This window comes from Entelurus aequoreus, linkage group LG18, assembly GCF_033978785.1.
Source record: "Entelurus aequoreus isolate RoL-2023_Sb linkage group LG18, RoL_Eaeq_v1.1, whole genome shotgun sequence".
NCBI classification, from domain to species: domain Eukaryota; kingdom Metazoa; phylum Chordata; class Actinopteri; order Syngnathiformes; family Syngnathidae; genus Entelurus; species Entelurus aequoreus.
The window spans coordinates 41981384-42000305 of record NC_084748.1 but is presented as its reverse complement, the minus strand read 5'-3'; the positions used below and the strand labels follow the sequence as shown (position 1 = coordinate 42000305).

General features: G+C 37.4%; 1 protein-coding gene across 2 annotated transcripts in view; it reads left to right on the top strand.

The window, feature by feature from the left end:
- The window catches only part of sh3pxd2aa (SH3 and PX domains 2Aa), a 315840-nt gene that overhangs the window by 34824 nt on the left and 262094 nt on the right, over positions 1-18922 (top strand). For both annotated transcript variants that reach the window (XM_062027174.1, XM_062027175.1), the window contains one exon: positions 9021-9101. In XM_062027174.1, the coding sequence (XP_061883158.1) occupies positions 9021-9101 (81 nt within the window). The remainder of the gene's footprint in view (positions 1-9020; positions 9102-18922) is intronic.

Here is an 18922-nt window from a genome sequence, read left to right as displayed (position 1 = left end):
TTTTATCTCCACGACAATACATCGGCGAAGCACTTTAGCTTCGGAGCTAACGTGATAGCATCGTGCTTAACTGCGGATAGAAACAGAAGAAACATGCCCCTGACTGGAAGGATAGACCGAAGATCAACAATGCTACTATTACTTCTAAACCCTGGACCTGTAACCACAGGGTTAATGATAAATAAATAAATGGGTTATACTTGTATAGCGCTTTTCTACCTTAAAGGTACTCAAAGTGCTTTGACAGTATTTCCACATTCACCCATTCACACACACATTCACACACTGATGGCGGGAGCTGCCATGCAAGGTGCTAACCAGCACCAATCAGGAGCAAGGGTGAAGTGTCTTGCCCAAGGACACAACGGACGTGACTAGGATGGTAGAAGGTGGGGATTGAACCCCAGTAACCAGCAACGCTCCGATTGCTGGCACGGCCACTCTACCAACTTCGCCACGCTGTCCCCGTTAATGCTGTGCCGCCTGGCGAAGCCTAGCAATGCTGTTGCTAACGACGCCATTGAAGCTAACTTAGCTACGGGACCTCGACTAAAACATTAGTTCTCCACCTACGCCAGCCCTCATCTGCTCATCACCACCCGTGCTCACCTGCGTTCCAGCGATCGACGGCGCGACGTAGGACTTCACCACGATGATCGGTGCGGTCGGCGGCCCGGAGACGGAGGAAGTCAACCCAGACACCGGTGAGGACAGCGGCGCGGCGGCGGACGGTGTTGTGGCTTTCGACGACACCCCGGCTGCCATCAGAGTCGGCAGGAAACATATATTTCCCCAAAGTTACGTACGTGACATGCACATAGTGGCACGCACGTACGGGAAAGGGATCAAATGTTTGGAAGCCAAAGTTGTACTCACGGTAGCGCGTCTGCTACCCAACTCAAAGTCTTCCTGGTTGTGTTGCTGCAGCCAGCCGCTAATACACCGATCCCACCTACAGCTTTCTTCTTTGCTGTCTTCATTGTTCATTAAACAAATTGCAAAAGATTCACCAACACAGATGTCCAGAATACTGTGGAATTTTGCTATGAAAACAAACGCTGTTTGTATTGGGACACAATGGTGTCCCAATACTTCCGCACAATCCGTGACGTCACGCGCATACGTCATCATACCGAGACATTTTCAGCCGGATATTTCCCGGGAAATTTAAAATTGCACTTTATAAGTTAACCCGGCCGTATTGGCATGTGTTGCAATGTTAAGATTTCATCATTGATATATAAACTATCAGACTGCGTGGTCGGTAGTAGTGGCTTTCAGTAGGCCTTTAACCACGAGTGTCTCAAAGGGCTGCACAAGCCACAACGACATCCTTGACTCAGATCCCACATCAGGACAAGATAAAACTCAACCCAATGGGTCTTCCGTAGCCTCCACCCTCCCTAGCAAAACATGGCTGATGCTGACGCTAACAAGAGCGAAACGTTTATTCCAAAGAAAAGAAAAGTGTTGTCAGTAGTTCGGTTTTGCGGCAACAGGCTTGGAACAAAGGACTGCATGCTGCAATGTTTGTGTTAAAAAGGGCAGCAGCATAAAACATGTATTCCTGCATCTGAAAATGAAGGCTCCAGTTAAGTGTGGGAAATGCAGTTGTTTACTACTCCATCAAGTCATGAAAATGGGGTCCCACAGTACATTTTTGGGGTCCTACTTTTTTGTAAGCGTTTTGAAAACAAATTATAAATGTATGCATTATTCTGTTATATCTCACATTCTATATTGTGTTTTGGAAAAAGGTTGTCATAAACGTTACTTAATTTATAAAACAAATAATACAAAAGAGAACACATCTTTATGCATACGTAAATGTATTCAGTTATAAACATTCATTCACTTTCTTCTTTCCTTCATGGATCTAAACTTTACCGCTGCTGGTAGTTGTTTCTATATTTGTATTTAATAAGTTGTAGGTGTATTTATTACAGTATAAAAGTGTAAAGTTTTTGCTTCGGTCATGAAATGATGATAATGGTGTACCAGGGCATACATACATTTTATATTTAACGCTAAAATCTCTACATCAACTTCAGATCTATCCGTCAATTCTAAGTAGAGATGTCCGATAATGGCTTTTTTGCCGATATTCCGATATTGTCCAACTCTTAATTACCGATTCCGATATCAACCGATACCGATATATACAGTCGTGGAATTAACACATTATAATGCCTAATTTTGTTGTGATGCCCCGCTGGATGCATTAAACAATGTAACAAGGTTTTCCAAAATAAATCAACTCAAGTTATGGAAAAAAATGCCAACATGGCACTGCCATATTTATTATTGAAGTCACAAAGTGCATTATTTTTTTTAACATGCCTCAAAACAGCAGCTTGGAATTTGGGACATGCTCTCCCTGAGAGAGCATGAGGAGGTTGAGGTGGGCGGGGTTGGGGGGGGGGGCGAGGTTTTTTAGGGGGTAGTGGGGGTGTATATTGTAGCGTCCCGTAAGAGTTAGTGCTGCAAGGGGTTCTGGGTATTTGTTCTGTTGTGTTTATGTTGTGTTACGGTGCGGATGTTCTCCCGAAATGTGTTTGTCATTCTAGTTTGGTGTGGGTTCACAGTGTGGCGCATATTTTTAACAGTGTTAGTTGTTTATACGGACACCCTCAGTGTGCCCTGTATGGCTGTTGACCAAGTATGCATTGCATTCACTTGTGTGTGTGAAAAGCAGTAGATATTATGTGACTGGGCCGGCACGCAAAGACAGTGCCTTTAAGGTTTATTGGCGCTCTGTACTTCTCCCTTCCGTCCGTGTACCACGCCGTACAGCGGCGTTTTAAAAAGTCATACATTTTACTTTTTGAAACAGATACCGATCATTTTCGATATTACATTTTAAAGCATTTATCGGCTGATATCGGCAGCCCGATATTATCGGACATGTCTAATTGTTTTCTGCCCTTTTTGTCTAAGTAAACTGTTTTTTTATGGCAAACACACAAAATATGCAAAATCTTCCACAAAAAATATTTTTCAAAATAGAATATTTGATGTGAAGTAATCGGAGGCTTGGATAGGTCAATAATGCATAAAAACATTGATTTTGATTCAATATTATGTTTTGAGCAATGACAGTTTTAAAGAAAAAAAACAGCTTTGTTTAGCTATTCCTCATCCTCCAATACTTTTCAGAAATGTTGTTTTTTTTGCCACCATGGAGGGGAGGATTAGTAACTTGGAAGTGACTAGATACTAGTTACCACGGCTACCAGTCAACAGTAAAAAGACAGATCAATCGTCACGGCCAAATGCATGAACCTTTTGATTTGACGCTTCGGCATTTTGTAGCACGATTATCCAACATTGTAACAACATTTATTAGTCAGAAAAGACAGAATTCATCATTGGTCCCGTTTAAGCCAGCTTATGTGCAATGTAGTAATGTTACCGACTGTTCAAGATTGTAACAACGCCACTCAGACAGTTCTGTTATGGTGTGTTTTTGAGTGAGGGCAAGCAGATATTGTCAAATAAAATAAATAAAAAAAGAACGCAAAATGTTACTGTGGTGGTCCGAATGTATCCAAGACACTGTTGGCGCTAACGCACTTTTTGTGTCTTTTTACGCATTGAAATCAGAAAGGACGCACATTTCCAGATTTTTTTCTTTTTTTACAGACCCTGCCTTCTCCAGGTCAAGTGAGTGAGTGTGAATTGTCGTATGTTTTCATGTGCAAAGTCGCCCCAAGTCAGCTGCAATAGACTCCATGTTCCATGTGAAATGTTTCCAAACAAAAAAATCCAATGTACTGAATGACTTTTTCTAGGCAAATCATTTGTGCTCTCTTAGTCTGAGACTACAAGATGGAGAGTGTCGGTTTCATATGGTGCTTTAAATATAGTAGTTTAGGCGGGGTTTGCAGCATTTAGTGGCTAACCCACATTCTCTGCCCAACCTAGTACGGCGTTCTTTTGCTCTCTTCGCTTGAAAACTCGCTCACTTTGTGCCTGTTTTTACCTTCAAAACTGTAAGTTCCTATATTATACTGTATGTTATAACCGCTATTACAATTGCTGAGTGTTGGTATTTATACTTCTACTATTCAAGGCAAACTTCTTTGAGGAGCAAATCAGCTAATGTCATTCATTGTAACTGAAGATGAACATAATGGAATAATCAAAGGTACAATTTGTTGTGGTAATATAATTCACAATTTTCTCTTTGTTTGGAACATGTTGAACAAAAGAGTTTCAACCTCTTGTTTTTCTCATTGGCAGAAACATGTACAAGGTCTTTTTCCTCCTTTCTGGGACGTTAAACCCCCAGAAGACTTGTTTTCTGTTTCACCCTTGTTCTCATTTGAAAACATTTATAGACTCTTCTACAGAAAGAAGTGACATATTGGGCATTTTTAACCAGAGCAAAAGCTGTAGCTCTGCATTCTAAAGGGTATTTAAATACAGTCGTGGTCAAAAGTTTACATACACTTGTAAAGAACATAATGTCATGGCTGTCTTGAGTTTCCAATCATTTCTACAACTCTTATTTTTTTGTGATAGAGCGATTGGAGCACATACACTACCGTTCAAAAGTTTGGGATCACCCAAACAATTTTGTGGAATAGCCTTCATTTCTAAGAACAAGAATAGACTGTCGAGTTTCAGATGAAAGTTCTCTTTTTCTGGCCATTTTGAGCGTTTAATTGACCCCACAAATGTGATGCTCCAGAAACTCAATCTGCTCAAAGGAAGGTCAGTTTTGTAGCTTCTGTAACGAGCTAAATTGTTTTTAGAAGTGTGAACATGATTGCACAAGGGTTTTCTAATCATCAATTAGCCTTCTGAGCCAATGAGCAAACACATTGTACCATTAGAACACTGGAGTGATAGTTGCTGGAAATGGGCCTCTATACACCTATGTAGATATTGCACCAAAAACCAGACATTTGCAGCTAGAATAGTCATTTACCACATTAGCAATGTATAGAGTGTATTTCTTTAAAGTTAAGACTAGTTTAAAATTATCTTCATTGAAAAGTACAGTGCTTTTCCTTCAAAAATAAGGACATTTCAATGTGACCCCAAACTTTTGAACGGTAGTGTACTTGTTGGTCACAAAAAACATTCATGAAGTTTGGTTCTTTTATGAATTTATTATGGGTCTACTGAAAATGTGAGCAAATCTGCTGGGTCAAAAGTATACATACAGCAATGTTAATATTAGCTTACATGTCCCTTGGCAAGTTTCACTACAATAAGGTGCTTTTGGTAGCCATCCCCAAGCTTCTGGCAAGCTTCTGGTTGAATTTTTGACCACTCCTCTCTACAAAATTGGTGCAGTAAAGCTAAATTTGTTGGTTTTCTGACATGGATGTGTTTCTTCAGCATTGTCCACATGTTCTCCATGGGGTTTAAGTCAGGACTTGGGGAAGGCCTTTCTAAAACCTTAAAGGCCTACTGAAACCCACTACTACCGACCACGCGGTCTGATAGTTTATATATCAATGATGAAATCTTAACATTGCAACACATGCCAATACGGCCGGGTTAACTTATAAAGTGCAATTTTAAATTACCCGGGAAACTTCCGGCTGAAAACGTTTCAGTATGATGACGTTTGCGCGTGACGTCAATGGTTGAAGCGGAAGTATTGGGACACCATTGTATCCCAATACAAACAGCTCTGTTTTCATCGCAAAATTCCACAATATTCTGGACATCTGTGTTGGTGAATCTTTTGCAATTTCTTCAATTAACAATGGAGACTGCAAAGAAGAAAGCTGTAGGTGGGATCGGTGTATTAGCGGCTGGCTGCAGCAACACAACCAGGAGGACTTTGAGTTGGATAGCAGACGCGCTATCCGACGCTACAACGCCAGCCGCCGCGCCGCTGTTTTCACCTTGACTTCCTCCGTCTCCGGGCCGCCGACCGCATCGACGATCGGGTGAAGTCCTTTGTCGCGCCGTCGATCGCTGGAACGCAGGTGAGCACGGGTCGGGATGAGCAGATGAGGGCTGGCTGGCGTAGGTGGAGAGCTAATGTTTTTAGCATAGCTCTGTCGAGGTCCCGTAGCTAAGTTAGCTTCAATGGTGTCGTTAGCAACAGCATTGCTAAGCTTCGCCAAGCTGGAAAGCATTAACCGTGTAGTTACAGGTCCAGGGTTTGGTAGTATTGTTGATCTTCTGTCCATCCTTCCAGTCAGGGGCTTATTTCTTTTGTTTCTATCTCCAGTTAAACCCGATGCTATCACGTTAGCTCCGTAGCTAAAGTGCTTCGCCGATGTATTGTCGTGGAGATAAAAGTCACTGTGATTGTCCATTTCGCGTTCTCGACTCTCATTTTCAAGAGGATATAGTATCCGAGGTGGTTTAAAATACAAATCCGTGATCCACAACAGAAAAAGGAGAAAGTGTGGAATCCAATGAGCCCTTGTACCTAAGTTACGGTCAGAGCGAAAAAAGATACGTCCTGCACTGCACTCTAGTCCTTCTCTCTCATCCACGAATTTTCATCCTAGCTGAAATTAATGGGGTAATCGTCGCCTTCTCGGTCTGAATCGCTCTCGCTGCTGGTGTAAACAATGTGCAAATGTGAGGAGCCTGTGACGTCACGCTACTTCCGGTACAGGCAAGGCTTTTTTATCAGCGACCAAAAGTTGCGAACTTTATCGTCGATGTTCTCTACTAAATCCTTTCAGCAAAAATATGGCAATATCGCGAAATGATCAAGTATGACACATAGAATGGACCTGCTATCCCCGTTTAAATAAGAAAATTTCACTTCAGTAGGCCTTTAATTCTAGCCTGATTTAACCATTCCTTCACCACTTTTGACGTGTGTTTGGGGTCATTGTCTTGTTGGAACACCTAACTGCGCCCAAGACCCAACCTCTGGGCTGATGATTTTAGGTTGTCCTGAAGAATTTAGAATAGAATAGAATAGAATATATCTTTATTGTCATTGTACATTGTGCAACGAAATTGTAAGCAAAACTAATTTAGTGCACATTTATAATGACACATAAAAAACATAAGAACATGGTACTCCGATAAATAGATAACAAATACATAAAATACATAAAAATACCAAGCACACAGCTCACATGCACATTATCGTCTTGTGTTCAGCGACACTATTGCTCTCGGGGGTGAGATGGGTCCCTTATGATGTTTTGGGCCTTTTTGAGGCACCTGGCACTGTACAGTTCATCTAGCTAGGGGAGAGGGTAGAATTTGGAGGTAATCCTCCTTTTTCATTGTCCCATTTACTCTCTGTAAAGCACCAGTTCCATCGGCAGCAAAACCGGCCCAGAGCATAATACTACCACCACCATGCTTGACGGTAAGAATGGTGTTCCTGGGATTAAAGGCCTCACCTTTTGTCCTCCAAACATATTGCTGGGTATTGTGGCCAAACAGCTAAATTTTTGTTTCATCTGACCACAGAACTTTCCTCCAGAAGGTCTTATCTTTGTCCATGTGATGTCAGATGTTACATGTCCCTTGGTAAGTTTCAACTTGCCAAGGGACATGTAAGCAAATATTAACATTGCTGTATGTATACTTTTGACCCAGCAGATTTGCTCACATTTTCAGTAGACACATAATAAATTCATAAAACAACCAAACTTCATGGATGTTTTTTGTGATTGTGACCAACAAGTATGTGCTCCAATCACTCTATCACAAACAAATAAGAGTTGTAGAAATTATTGGAAACTCGAGACAGCCATGACATTATATCCTTTACAAGTGTATGTAGACTTTTGACCACGACTGTACATAATCTAGGACAGGGGTCACCAACCTTTTTGAAACCAAGAGCTACTTCTTGGGTACTGATTAATTCGAAAGGCTACCAGTTTGATACACACTTAAATAAATTGCCAGAAATAGCCAATTTGCTCAATTTACCTTTAACTCTATGTTATTATTAATAATTAATGATATTTACACTTAATTTAACTTTTTAAAAGAGGAGAAAACACGAAAAAAAATGACAATTAAATTTTGAAACATTGTTTATCTTCAATTTTGACTCTTTAAAATTCAAAATTCAACCGAAAAAAAGAAGAGAAAAACTAGCTAATTTGAATCTTTTTGAAAAAATAAAAAAAATAGTTTATGGAACATCATTAGTAATTTTTCCTGATTAAGATTAATTTTAGAATTTTGATGACATGTTTTAAATAGGTTAAAATCCAATCTGCACTTTGTTAGAATATATAACAAATTGGACCAAGCTATATTTCTAACAAAGACAAATCATTATTTATTCTAAATTTTCCAGAACAAAAATTTTAAAAGAAATTCAAAAGACTTTGAAATAAGATTTAAATTTGATTCTAGAGATTTTCTAGATTTGCCAGAATAATTTTTTTGAATTTTAATCATAAGTTTGAAGACATATTTCACAAATATTCTTCGTCGAAAAAACAGAAGCTAAAATGAAGAATTAAATTAAAATTTATTTATTATTCTTTACAATAAAAAAAATTTTTTTACTTGAACATTGATTTAAATTGTCAGGAAATAAGAGGAAGGAATTTAAAAGGTATATGTGTTTAAAAATCCTAAAATCATTTTTAAGGTTGTACTTTTTCTCTAAAATTGTCTTTCTGAAAGTTATAAGAAGCAAAGTAAAAAAAATAATGAATTTATTTAAACAAGTGAAGACCAAGTCTTTAAAATATTTTCTTGGATTTTCAAATTCTATTTGAGTTTTGTCTCTCTTAGAATTAAAAAATGTCGAGCACAGCGAGACCAGCTTGCTAGTAAATAAATAAAATTTAAAAAATAGAGGCAGCTCACTGGTAAGTGCTGCTATTTGAGCTATTTTTAGAACAGGCCAGCCGGCTACTCATCTGGTCCTTACGGGCTACCTGGTGCCTGCGGGCACCGCGTTGGTGACCCCTGATCTAGGAGGTAAATTTACAAAATAGTAAATCACATCATATACTGAGTTTTAAAACAAACCACACAGTTTGTTCGTTTTGATTCCAAAAAAAGATCTTGCATTGCTTATTTTAATTTCGCTCATCTCTTCTCCCCGGCAGGTATATCTGATCAATGTCACCTACTCTGACAATACCTCCCACGTCATATACAGAAGATACAGCAAATTCTTTGACCTACAGGTAATCCTCTACGACTCTGAAATGCACCACATGTCACTACATGCTTTTATTGGCATCCCATCACTGCTGAACTATTTCGAACATGTGAGATTGTATGTCTAATGTCCAAGACTATGTTTACACTACAGGCTAAAGTGGCCCAAATCTGATTTTTTTCGAAATCTGGTTTTTGTCAGCTGTCTGTTTACACTGCAAGTAAAATGTGATCTTTATCCGACTCCAATATAAACGTGGACAGATGCCAATGTGGCCCCAATGGGGCCTCGACGTCACTTGCACGCGCAGTCTGATGAAGTGAAAACAAAGGAAGTTCACCGGATTCCGTAAATGAACAAGGAAGTCGCAACTACTACTACAAAATCAAATAAAGGTCTTTTTTTTTTTTTATGTAAAAATTAAAGTAATTTAATGCATGAATTAATGTTTATAGTGTAAAGCACAGGTGTCAAACTCAAGGCCCGGGGGCCAAATCTGGCCCGCAGCATCATTTTATCTGGCCCGCAAACACCAGGAAATAAAGTACCGTATTTTTCGGAGTATAAATCGCTCCGGAGTATAAGTCGCACCGGCCGAAAATGCATAATAAAGAAGGAAAAAAACGTATATAAGTCGCACTGGAGTATAAGTCGCATTTTTGGGGGAAATGTATTTGATAAAAGCCAACACCAAGAATAGACATTTGAAAGGCAATTCAAAATAAATAAAGAATAGTGAACAACAGGCTGAATAAGTGTACGTTATATGAGGCATAAATAACCAACTGAGAATGTGTCTGGTATGTTAATGTAACATATTATGGGAAGAGTCATTCAAATAACTATAACATATAGAACATGCTATACGTTTACCAAACAATCTTTCACTCCTAAATCCCAGGAAATCTTCTACGTCTAGTCTCTTACGTGAATGAACTAAATAATATTATCTGATATGTTACGGTAATGTGTTAATAATTTCACACATAAGTCGCTCCTGAGTATAAATCGCACCCCCGGCCAAACTATGAAAAAATACTGCGACTTATAGTCCGAAAAATACGGTACTTAATATTTTCTCACTAAATGTAATGGATTTTTTTCATTTTGACAGAAACAATATATGTACTCCTTGAAATTGCATACATTTTAAACTTTAATAGTATCCGATATTGCAACAAATACTAGTATATTATCATACTTTCCAAACATGTTTTGTCTAAATAAAAATACTTAACTTTACAGCAAACTACCCATCAAATTAATAAAAATGACAATAAATTGTACCTTGTTCTTTACAGCATATTACTGTAAATTGAAAAAAACTACTACTGTTTTTTGCGTTAAAATTCTGTTGACCAAGCTGCCAGTTTTTGACTGTAAAATCTACGGTTGCTGTTTTTAACGATGTATTACTGTAAATGGAAAAACTACCGTATTTTTCGGACTAAGTCGCAGTTTTTTTCATAGACATAGACTTATACTCAGGAGCGAATTATGTGTGAAATTATTAACACATTACCGTAAAATATCAAATAATATTATTTAGCTCATTCACGTAAGAGACTAGACGTATAAGATTTCATGGGATTTAGCGATTAGGAGTGACAGATTGTTTGGTAAACGTTAGGGGTGTGGGAAAAAATCAATTCGAATTCGAATCGCGATTCTCACGTTGTGCGATTCAGAATCGATTCTCATTTTTAAAAAATCGATTTTTTAAAATTTTTTCATAAATTTTTTTTTTTAATTAATCAATCCAACAAAACAATACACAGCAATACCATAACAATGCAATCCAATTCCAAAACCAAACCCGACCCAGCAACACTCAGAACTGCAATAAACAGAGCAATTGAGAGGAGACACAAACACGACACAGAACAAACCAAAAGTAGTGAAACAAAAATTAATATTATCAACAACAGTATCAATATTAGTTACAATTTCAACATTGCAGTGATTAAAAATCCCTCATTGACATTATCATTAGACATTTATAAAAAAAATTTAAAAAAAGAACAATAGTGTCACAGTGGCTTACACTTGCATCGCATCTCATAAGCTTGACAACACACTGTGTCCAATATTTTCACAAAGATAAAATAAGTCATATTTTTGGTTCATTTAATAGTTAAAACAAATTTACATTATTGCAATCAGTTGATAAAACATTGTCCTTTACAATTATAAAAGCTTTTTACAAAAATCTACTACTCTGCTTGCATGTCAGCAGACTGGGGTAGATCCTGCTGAAATCCTATGTATTGAATGAATAGAGAATCCTTTTGAATCTTGGCAAAAATCTTAGCCGCACGATTATCAAATGTAATAGGAAAATTAATTAATACTGACCAAACTGGCTTCATGGAAGGTTGACAATCTTCAGACAATACAAGGAAATTGTTTAATGTTATTTACTATGCTAGAAGTCTCCCTTATCCCACAGCAGTATGTACTGTTGATGCGGAGAAGGCATTCCACCGCATAAACTGGTCATTTATGTTTTGCACATTACGTAAATTTGGATTTGGAGATAATTTTATACAATGGATTAAGATGCTTTATACAAGGCCCATGGCATCAGTCAAAACCAATAATCATATTTCAGAACCTTTTTCGTTAAAAAGGCGGAGTAAAACAGGGATGTCATGCATCTGGATTATTATTTAATTTGGTTATTGAACCCTTAGCTGCAAAAATAAGAAGTGAAAATAATATTCATGTTATAAAAATTGGCTCTCATATAACAAGCTATCGATGTATTGTGACGACATGATTCTCTACCTGTCACATGTTAACTCCTCTCTACACTATATCAATAATGTCATCACTGAATATGGCTGTTTATCAGGGTATAAAGTCAATTGGGACAAATGTGAAATATTACCACTTAACACTGCAAGAAATCACAAGTTCAGAACTCCAAAATTGGGTTTGGTTTTGAAATTGTATTGCATTAGTATGGTATTGTTGTGTAATGATAATTTATATTATATATATATATATATATATATTATTGATAATTTATTTACCATTTATTGTTGTGTATTGTTTTCAATAAAAAATAAAAAATAAAAAAAAATAAAAATAAAAATCGTTTTTGAATCGAGAATCGTGCTGAATTGAAAAAAAAAATCGATTTTGAATCGAATCGTGGGACACCCAAAGATTCCCAGCCCTAGTAAACGTATAGCATATTCTATATGTTATAGTTATTTGAATGACTCTTACCATAATATGTTACGTTAACATACCAGGCACATTCTCAGTTGGTTATTTATGCCTCATATAACGTACACTTATTCAGCCTGTTGTTCACTATTCTTTATTTATTTTAAATTGCCTTTCAAATGTCTATTCTTGGTGTTGGGTTTTATCAAATAAATTTCCCCAAAAAATGCGACTTATACTCCAGTGCGACTCATATGTGTTTATTTTCCTTCTTTATTATGCATTTTCGGCCGGTGCGACTTATACTCCAGAGCGACTTATAGTCCGAAAAATACAGTATATTTTTTTTTTTTATGGTAGAAAAACTGGCAGCTATATTGCCAGAATAAAAAAAGAACTTGTACTGTTTTCCATTAACATTATAATGTTGTAAAAACCAATGTAAATTTTACACAAATATTCTGGCACCCCCCCCCATTTTTTTCCATTTACCGTAAAATGTTGTAAAAAATATAAAAAGCACTATATTTTACAGTAAAAATTTGTAAATGTAAAGTTTTTACTGTAAAATCGACAGTCTTTTTAAAAAATATACATACAATTTAATAATGGAATCCAGAGGCAAATTCATTCGTTATTCGCTGTTACCAGCGGCCCTCTGATGGCAGCCATAACTGCAAGGTGGCCCTCAATGAAAACGAGTTTGACATCCCTGGTGTAAAGTATTTGGGAGGGTTCTAATCTTTTTTTATTGCTGTTTAGTAGAGGCAACATGGACATCAGTGTGGATCTACATTAGCTTTACTTTTCAACTTCCTTTACGTGAACGACTTACGCAATGTACAAACGCCGTTTCCATATGAGTTGGGAAATTGTGTTAGATGTAAATATAAACGGAATACAATGATTTGCAAATCCTTTTCAAGCCATATTCAATTGAATGCACTACAAAGACAAGATATTTGATGTTCAAACTCATAAACTTTATTTTTTTTTTGCAAATAATAATTAACTTAGAATTTCATGGCTGCATGCCAGAGTAGTTGGGAAAGGGCATGTTCACCACTGTGTTACATGGCCTTTCCTTTTAACAACACTCAGTAAACGTTTGGGAACTGAGGAGACACATTTTTGAAGCTTCTCAGGCGGAATTCTTTCCCATTCTTGCTTGATGTACAGCTTAAGTTGTTCAACAGTCCGGGGGTCTCCGTTGTGGTATTTTAGGCTTCATAATGCACCACACATTTTCAATGAGAGACAGGTCTGGACTACAGACAGGCCAGTCTAGTACCCGCACTCTTTTACTATGATGTAACACGTGGCTTGGCATTGTCTTGCTGAAATAAGCAGGGGCGTCCATGGTAACGTTGCTTGGATGGCAACATATGTTGCTCCAAAACCTGTATGTACCTTTTAGCATTAATGGCGCCTTCACAGATGTGTAAGTTACCATGTCTTGGGCACTAATACACCCCCATACCATCACACAAGCTGCCTTTTTTCAACTTTGCGCCTATAACAATCCGGATGGTTCTTTTCCTCTTTGGTCCGGCGGACACGACGTCCACGGTTTCCAAAAACAATTTGAAATGTGGACTCGTCAGACCACAGAACACTTTTCCACTTTGTATCAGTCCATCTTAGATGAGCTCAGGCCCAGCGAAGCCGACGGCGTTTCTGGGTGTTGTTGATCAACGGTTTTCGTCTTGCATAGGAGAGTTTTAACTTGCACTTACAGATGTAGCGACCAACTGTAGTTACTGACAGTGGGTTTCTGAAGTGTTCCTGAGCCCATGTGGTGATATCCTTTACACACTGATGTCGCTTGTTGATGCAGTACAGCCTGAGGGATGGAAGGTCACGGGCTTAGCTGCTTACGTGCAGTGATTTCTCCAGATTCTCGGAACCCTTTGATGATATTACGGACCGTAGATGGTGAAATCCCATAATTCCTTGCAATAGCTGGTTGAGAAAGTTTTTTCTTAAACTGTTCAACAATTTGCTCATGCATTTGTTGACAAAGTGGTGACCCTCGACCCATCCTTGTTTGTGAATGACTGAGCATTTCATGGAATCTACTTTTATACCCAATCATGGCACCCACCTGTTCCCAATTTGCCTGTTCACCTGTGGGATGTCCCAAATAAGTGTTTGATGAGCATTCCTCAACTTTATCAGTATTTATTGCCACCTTTCCCAACTTCTTTGTCACGTGTTGCTGGCATCCCAATTCTAAAGTTAATGATTATTTGCAAAAAAATGTTTTTTTATCAGTTTGAACATCAAATATGTTGTCTTTGTAGCATATTCAACTGAATATGGGTTGAAAATGATTTGCAAATCATTGTATTCCGTTTATATTTACATCTAACACAATTTCCCAACTCATATGGAAAAGGGGTTTGTACGTAACATGTAAGCCAGGGGTGTCAAACTCATTTTAGCTCAAAAATCTATTCCCAAGTGGGCCAGAATGGTAAAATCATGGTATGATAACTTAAAAATAAAGACAACTTCAGGTTGTTTTCTTTGTTTTTCTTTGGTCCAAAAATAGAACAAGCACATTCTGAAAACGTACAGATCGCAAATAATCTTCTGGACAGAACCGTTCAAGTTTGTTGAGAATGCTGAAGAAATTGGTGCAGTTTCAAAAACACAATGAGCTTTTTTTTCTTGTTGAAGTTATATATTTGCTGTGTTTATTTTGCCGTTGAACACATTACTTATTTCTTACTGATATAATAATTATGTGCAGGCCTTAAGCCGTAAGCTGACACCTTGTGTAAACCACCACAGGTCTCGGAGTCACTGGTGAATATAAAAGAACCATAGAAAGAACGTTACATGGGACACATCAATAGCTACTGTGTGCAAGCTCAACAGGAAACAATGTTTTAGTGTAGGGAAGGTCCGAGCTGAAAGCTTCCATTGATAACCACGCAGGGAGTTTTTTGAAGGAAAGTCCGATCTGCTTCACATTAATCTCAATGTGGAATACATAAGCAAAACATTGAGCCATGTTCCTCCAAGCTGATAGGCAGAGGGTCAAATGTCTGCTGACAGAATATTTAACACAGAAAATAATTGAGAACCACTTGCTTAAGGCGGGACCAAAAGTACCAGTGGCGGATTTTGGATTTAACAAAACCTTGGGTTGTCCCGATAGCAATATTTTGGTACTGGTACAAAAATTTATTTTGGTACTTTTCTAAATAAAGGGGACCCCAAAAAATTTCATTATTGGCTTTATTTTAACAACAAATCTTAGGGTACATTAAACATACACTACCGTTCAAAAGTTTGGGGTCACATTGAAATGTCCTTATTTTTGAAGGAAAAGCACTGTACTTTTCAATGAAGATAACTTTAAACTAGTCTTAACTTTAAAGAAATACACTCTATACATTGCTAATGTGGTAAATGACTATTCTAGCTGCAAATGTCTGGTTTTTGGTGCAATATCTACATAGGTGTATAGAGGCCCATTTCCAGCAACTATCACTCCAGTGTTCTAATGGTACAATGTGTTTGCTCATTGGCTCAGAAGGCTAATTGATGATTAGAAAACCCTTGTGCAATCATGTTCACACATCTGAAAACAGTTTAGCTCGTTACAGAAGCTACAAAACTGACCTTCCTTTGAGCAGATTGAGTTTCTGGAGAAGCACATTTGTGGGGTCAATTAAACGCTCAAAATGGCCAGAAAAAGAGAACTTTCATCTGAAACTCGACAATCTATTCTTGTTCTTAGAAATGAAGGCTATTCCACAAAATTGTTTGGGTGACCCCAAACTTTTGAACAGTAGTGTATGTTTCCTATTGCAAGTTTGTCCTTAAATAAAATAGTGAACATAGGCAAGGCAAGGCAACTTTATTTGTATAGCACTTTTCATACACAAGGCAGACTCAAAGTGCTTCACAGACAACAAAGTGAAATGAAAGAAAATAAAAGTAAAATTAAAATGCAGACAATAAAAATAAAAACAGTGCGGACGTTAAAAGTTAAAAGATTAAAAGATTAAAAGATTTAGCTGAAAGCTAAGGTGAACATAAAAGTTTTCAGTCTAGTTTTAAAAGTAGTCAGAGTTGGGGAAAGCCTGACATCTTCAGGAAGTTTATTCCAGCTATTTGTTGCAAAGTGACTGAATGATGCTCTCCCTTGATTTGAGTTTACTCTTGGAACCGCTAAAAGATTGGTCTCAGAAGATCTTAGTGATCTAGAGGTCTTATATAGTGGGAGCATATCAATGATATACTTCGGCCCTAGACCATGTAGTGATTTATATGTGAGCAGGAGGATTTTGAAATCAATTCTCTGATGTACAGGGAGCCAATGTAAGGATTTAAGAATTGGTGTAATGTGCTCACATTTTTTGGTCTTTGTTAGAACTCTAGCAGCAGCGTTCTGAACAAGCTGTAGCTGCCTGACAGTTTTTTTGGGAAGACCTGCAAGGAGACCATTACAATAGTCTAGCCTACTGGTAATACAGGCATATACAAGTTTTTCTAAGTCTTGAGCTGACATGAGCCCTCTAAATCTTGTTACATTTTTGAGGTGATAGTAGGCCGATTTTGTTACTGATTTGATGTGACTGTCGAAATGTAAATCAGAATCTAAAATAACCCCAAGATTTCTGGCTTTATTTGAGGTTTTCATGGACAGTGATTGAAGGTGTTGGATGACTTTAAACCTTTCTTTTTTAGCACCAAAAACAATTATCTCAGTTTTATCTTCATTTAGTTGTAGGAAATTTTGGCACATCCAGTGTTTGACTTGCTCAATGCACTGTCACAGAAGATCTATGGGGCGATAGTCATTTGGTGATAGCGCTACATAGATTTGGGTGTCATCGGCATAGCAATGATGGTCAATGTTATTATTTTGCATGATTTGTCCTAGTGGGAGCATATAGATGTTAAATAAAGTCGGCCCCAAGATTGAACCTTGGGGGACTTTGGTTGGTTCTGATACAAAGTCACCAATGGAAGCAAAAGTGTTCCTATTTTGTAGATATGACTTGAACCAGCTTAAAACTGTGCCTGAGATTCCCACCCAGTTTTCCAACCTGTCCAAAAGTATTGACACAACTTGTCTTTTAGTAGTAAGTAAACAAACAAAGGCTCCTAATTTAGTCTGCTGACATATGCAGTAGCATATTGTGTCATTTATCATTCTATTATTTTGTCAACATTATTAAGGACAAATGGTAGAAAATGAATTATTAATCTACTTGTTAATTTACTATTTATCTGCTTACTTTCTCTTCTAACATGTTCTATCTACACTTCTGTTAATGTATTAATCACTTATTTTTCTGTTAGATACTTTACATTAGTTTTGGATTATACCACAAATTTGGGTATCAATCCGATACCAAGTAGTTACACCATGTTGTGGTGTAGTTGTACCATGAATTGATTAACGTGGACCCCGACTTAAACAAGTTGAAAAACGTATTCGGGTGTTACCATCTAGTGGCCAATTGTACGGAATATGTACTGTACTATACAATCTACTAATAAAAGTCTCAATCAATCAATACAGGATCATACATTGGTCATATTCAAAGTCTGCATGTGTCCAGGGACATATTTCCAGAGTTTATAAACATAATATACATTTTTAAAAAACAAAAGAGGATTTTGTGATGCTAAAAAATATTGATGTAATCATAGTAATATTGACTAGATACGCTTCTGTACTTGCTATCATCACAGTGGATGTTAGGTGTATATCCACCAATGGCGTTTGCTTATATAGTAGCGTCCGGGAAGAGTTGGTGCTGCAGGGAATTCTGGGAATTAGTTTTGTAGTGTTTATGTTGTGTTGCATTGCAAATATTCTCCCAAATGTTTGTCATTATTGTTTAGTGTGGTTTCACTACATGGCACATGTTTATGACAGTGTTGGCGTTGTTCATACAGCTACCCTTAGTGTGACATGTATGGCTGTTGACTAAGTAAGCCCTTCATTCACCTGTGTGTAGTGTGTTCAAAGTCAAGATGATCGTCTTAATGGATAATGATCGGCCATAGTGAAAACTTGTCTTGACTTTGCCGACTTTAGACCATTTTTTAAATTTTTTTAAATTTATTTATTTTTTTTAAATTATAATGTCCTGCCCAGCTTCTCGGGCAAATCATATAGCAGATGTAGATGCCCATATCGGCTGTTCAGATTTACTTTACAAAAGAGAAATGTAGGTTACTTCTCTTATTGCCTTACTTGTATTTTAACTTTATTAAATGTATTTATATTATCATTTGGTGCAGCCGGGCCGGAGCAGGAGGGGATAGAAAGAGAGGAAAAGGAAGACAGAGGGGGGAATTGTGGGGACAAGAGGGGGATTAGACAGAGAGACAAAAACAACAACAGCAAACACAACAACAACAACAACAACAACAGAGCAACATCAGCAAATACGACGTGTACAAATATGATGGTAAAAGTAATAGCAAATAAGCAGTTAGCGAAAATAAATAAAAAAATACAGAAATGACAATGAGCATTATTACACTAAAAATGGAGCAATATGAATACCAATAGAAATAGTGCTATTGATAATAAACAATACCAATACTTTACCTTTATTATCAACAATACAGTTGTTCAAATGCAACAATATATATACGTAATGATAACTTGAGATACAAAAGAATGCAGAAAAATGG